The sequence below is a fragment of the Wolffia australiana genome, chromosome 11 (genome assembly GCF_029677425.1).
Source record: "Wolffia australiana isolate 7733 chromosome 11, ASM2967742v1".
NCBI lineage: Eukaryota > Viridiplantae > Streptophyta > Magnoliopsida > Alismatales > Araceae > Wolffia > Wolffia australiana.
Window position 1 is genome coordinate 16,486,029 of NC_135845.1, and position 4,659 is coordinate 16,490,687.

The window sequence follows — 4,659 nt, forward strand, 5'->3', positions numbered from 1 at the left end:
GGATATTTACGCTTGCTCCACGCATATAAACTCTTCTAAACATTCAGCCTTACATATAAAAAATACACTTGAGTGTCATTTAGGGCATGGTTGGATCAGTCTACGAGCACTACCCTTGGGTTGGTCATACCAGGCACCATGTTTTTGCCAATAAAAAAAAAACTTTAGTGAAGTCTAAAGAATATATATAGTTGAATAGCAGCAGAGACATATGATTAATAGAGAAGCCTAAAGAACATAGTATTTCTCTCTTATTGGTCGTAAATGTTTTTTTAATTTCATTTTACATATGATTAAAAGATGCCAAGTCTGGAATCGACATGGGATAAGTTTTTACTTCTCCGCGGTCACAGCGGACCGCGAAGTTCCTTTCCGTCGGTTTCGGCCAACTCGCACTAGGGGAAGAACAGCGTCGAAGATCCTCCGATCTGAGCTCAGATCTCTTCTCTTCGGTTTCATGGGCTCCTTCGATCTATACAAGATTACGTATTCGAAGTTTTTGAGCTTTCCTGCTGTTTAAGGTGGTGATTCGAAGCTTTAAAATCGTGAATTTCGTCCTTTGATCTCTTTGTCGATGAAGAGTGAATGACAACCCGTCCTCTGCTCATTTTTCAGATCTGGGTTTTAATAATTTTTATGGGTAATCATGGAATAATCCATTAGGGTGTCTCCGCCGTTCAGGTGACTTGCTTGATCTTCTTACCGGAGGTTTCGGATATGTTCTGGAGAAAAAAAGAGAAGGATTCCCCGGATCAAACTGGGGGGTCTCCCTGTGGCCATGTTCGGGTTCTCGTCGTTGGCGATGCAGGTACTTTCAAGAATTATTCTTTGCATTCTACTATTCCCCAATTATGTTAAATTCTAAAAACTTACGATATGAGGGACTCACGGAAGTATTTTCTGTTTAAATTTAGAGGGATCATTTGAATGTGTTGCGGTCTGTAGACTTGGAATCTGTTAAATTTTTGGCTTAATGATTAGTTTATCATGAAATGTCTTTTCATTTGATTCTCCATCTGAAAAGCTCAAGTCACGTACAGATGGAATAATGGATCATGTTCTTATCCTAAGAACGCTGAATATTTGTTTGTCAGTCAATGTAGCAAATCTTTATTCCCTTCTCGTTGCTATCATTCATGCCTTATTTACCTAGACTATATGTAATGTCGAATTCTATATTTCTTTTATTTTTATTCTGATTTTTTCGAATTGCTTCATCTCTTATCCAGCTTCTCTCCTTATTCGATCCTCAGCGATTACAATACTGACAACTTGTCTAATGTTGATCAGGGGTTGGTAAGACATCCCTCATTCATTTAATTGTCAAAGGTTCGGCCACTACTCGCCCACCTCAAACAGTTGGCTGCGCTGTCGGCGTAAAGGTAAAGAATTATGCTTCTTCGTCATCAAACATGGAGGTCTCATCATGTTGAGGAATACCTTTTTCTTATTGATTGTTAATCTTTGTCATTCGCAGCATATCACTTATGGAAGATCCAACAGCTCTTCCAACAGTATAAAAAATGATTCTGAGAGAGAATTCTTTGTGGAACTTTGGGATATTGCGGGACATGAGAGATACAAAAAGTGTAGATCCATCTTCTATTCACAGATCAATGGTAAAGTTTCTTTGATTCGATTTCAAAATTTTCACAATTCTCTTTAATCAGTTTTTTTCCATTCATATGTTTATAAATACGGTTGCTTTCTCATTCCAAAATCAAAATATACTGAAATATTCTTGGTTTAAAACATATCCCTTTGAAAATGCTTTGAAAAAGAAATCTCTTACTTCGAACCATAGCTCAATTGAAAATGATGGAGGAATCCTTTCGATTGTATTGAAACTGAGAGCAGGAAAGAGATAACAGTTATTATCTACACTATCTCATCTCTCTCTTACATCTCTCTCTTATCTAACAGTTATTGTCTCATCTCTCTCTTGCTCTCCTATCTCTTTCTTCACTCTCATTAATCCGATGGTATGGTCCAAAATTTGTTCTGGATCTTAGCAGATTGCAAGAACTATCGCTTAATCCTCGATTTTGTTTTCAAACCAATTCCACAGTTGCTTGTTTACCCTACTTAAGGAAGGTAATGTAAAGTTAAGTAAAAAGTAACATAAAGACAAATGATTCAAATACCCTTTACCATGTTAAGGATCCTAACACAATTCCCTTTGTTTCCAGGGGTTATATTCGTGCACGATCTTTCGCAGAGGAGAACCAAGGGAAACCTGCATAAGTGGGCACTGGAGATTGCAGAGGGGGGCACTTTCTCTGCACCGTTGAGCTCTGGTGGTCCCGGTGGGCTCCCGGTTCCATTCCTTGTCATCAGCAACAAGACAGACATTGCTGCCCCAGCTGCCGGCCGTGGTAGCAGTGGCAACCTTGTCGATGCCGCCCGCTTCTGGGTCGAAAGGCAGGGCCTCCTTCCCCCTACAGAAGAAATTCCACTCTCTGACTCATTCCCTGGAGGCACACCTCTCATCTCGGTAACAAATTTTCAATCCCTTCGCCACACTATCATCTCTATTATTGTCCAGGTCATGTCATCATCATCATCATCTCATCTGCCATAATCATTGTACACAACCATCATCATCATTATCATCATCATCATTTTCTTCTTCTTCAGTATTGTGAAGAACAAGGATACATTTCTTGATTAACCATAATACCATACATCTGGTCAATATGATGGAAAGAGGAGAGAGAGATAGAGAAGAAAGAGAAGAGATATTCCGTATGGGCCTTGGCCCATGTACAGTAAGTACATGCAACAAACATGATCATGACCATTGTAAATATCACATTCTTAACCTGCCTTCTTTGGAATGTTCTTTGTCATCTTATCTAATCACATTTTCATCATTCGCCGTTAGCTTCATCATCTTCAACAATGATCTTGATGCTGGTCACTACCCCAAATTTCGAAACCATATCCCTTATTGGTGTGGCCTTCTTCACCACAGTCGTCACCATCGTCATCCGCAGCAGAAGCTTCATCATCATAAATACTACCCCAATTCTACAACTATGATCATGACCATGATAAAGGTCACACTCTTCACCTGGCTTTTCCTCATCATCTTCTTTATCTTAATTAGTTCATTCTCATTCTCATCATTTATGATCATCGATGATATTGATGCTGGTGGCCACCCTGAAACCTTGACATTATAATCCGCATTATCAAGGCCTTCTTCACCTCTGTTACCATGATCATCGGCATTAAGGTTGAATGCATTGTACTATCATTTTTTCTCTGGACAGGCAGCCAAGGAAGGCAGATTCGACAAGGAGGCCATAGTGAAGTTCTTCCGCTTGGCAAGTTTTTCTTCTTTACATTAATATCATAGTTCTTATTTCAGCACTGTTCATCTATTTGCTCATATGTTTTAATTTACCAGTTGATTAGGAGGAGATATTTCCCGGAGGAGCAGCCGGGGCTAAGTCCCTGGTCTCTGAGCCAGGCCGCCAGCTCCATCCTCCTATCTAGCGAGATCTCAAGTGCAGATGACCAGTCTCTCCGATTCAAAAGGTATAATCAAAGTTTCTTAAAAAGAAATACTCAATTAGAATTTAACACCTCATTGTGATAGATTGGGGGAGGAGGATTACCGGCACAATGGGCTTGCACCGCTGCCAGCTCAGCGGAATCTCACGCCTCCAACTACCATGTACCCACAGCAGCCAGTGGCCACACCAGATGAGGGTTATGGGTTCCAAAGATATGCAGGGCACAGGGCTGCTGAGACCGGAGGCACTGGCAGAATAAAACGGGCCGATATCAACGTCTGAATGATGATCTTGTAGCCCCATTCGGACATAAATTTTTTCATTTTATGTATAGTGGAATGATTGATGTGCCTCATTGGCTTCATGATCTACCCTTTTCTTGAGACTAGATTTCTCTCCCAATAAGTTCATGTCCCTGCAGCAGAAGAGTTCAGATGTTGGATAAATTCCTTTCTCTCCTCTCAAGGTTAAACATTTTCTGCAACCAATGAAAATAAAACAAGTACAGGAGTGTCTCCTACTTCATTCTTATGCATAGTGTGAAAGTATTTGTTATCTTGGTAAAATTTCAAAAAAGGTTTGAACACAGTGTCTGTTGTCCATAGTACATCATAGATAGTAGAACTACTGTTGTCCATGGAATCATAATGACACATAAAATAACTAAAGTGAACATTATAAAGTTGGATTATGGTGACATCAAACTTATGTTACTCAATAAATGTGTTCCTATACCACAAAATTTACATTATTACCAGGACTGCATGAAGATAAATGTGTTCCTATACCATAAAAGTTCCATTAATACTAGAATAAAATCTTACCTTAAACGTCAAAGTAACAATTAGATTAAAAATGGATGAATACATCTGACATTTCTGAATTTAATTAAAAATGCTCCAAAAACTATTGCACTAATACAAGAACGTTTAAATTTTTTAAATATAAATATTTTTCTTACAATATTTAGATTTTTGGGGGACTAAAAAGGATAGAAATTGTTGTTGTGTATGGTTTTTTATTTCCCTTCTACAAAAAGTTAACTAATAATTCTAGGTAGCAACACCAGTTTTATACTGATAGGTTGTACTCCTACCCCATTTTTACACTTATATCATGTTATGTCTTCCCACCTGCT

At 38.7% G+C, this 4,659-nt stretch overlaps 1 protein-coding gene across 2 annotated transcripts; it reads left to right on the forward strand.

Annotated features, from left to right (window-relative positions):
* Window positions 1-326: 326 nt before the first annotated feature.
* LOC144709689 (small GTPase LIP1-like) lies at window positions 327-3,909 on the forward strand. Of its 2 annotated transcripts, none has more exons than XM_078583303.1 (8): window positions 327-521; window positions 616-808; window positions 1,291-1,382; window positions 1,478-1,619; window positions 2,190-2,494; window positions 3,276-3,329; window positions 3,413-3,543; window positions 3,605-3,909. In XM_078583303.1, exons 2-8 carry the CDS (start codon window positions 718-720, stop codon window positions 3,801-3,803), a joined length of 1,014 nt encoding a protein of 337 aa, XP_078439429.1. In that variant the 5' UTR covers window positions 327-521; window positions 616-717; the 3' UTR covers window positions 3,804-3,909. The 2 variants fall into 2 exon arrangements, with proteins under 2 accessions (XP_078439429.1, XP_078439430.1); XM_078583304.1 differs by having other exon boundaries at window positions 682-808.
* Window positions 3,910-4,659: the final 750 nt, after the last annotated feature.

Bases quoted from the DNA above. Each gene is read 5' to 3' on its own strand.
- LOC144709689 (XM_078583303.1), top strand. From the start codon at position 718: ATGTTCTGGAGAAAAAAAGAGAAGGATTCCCCGGATCAAACTGGGGGG. The intron at 809-1,290 runs GTACTTTCAAGA...AATGTTGATCAG, and splicing joins TCTCGTCGTTGGCGATGCAG to GGGTTGGTAAGACATCCCTC. The intron at 2,495-3,275 runs GTAACAAATTTT...TTCTCTGGACAG, and splicing joins GAGGCACACCTCTCATCTCG to GCAGCCAAGGAAGGCAGATT.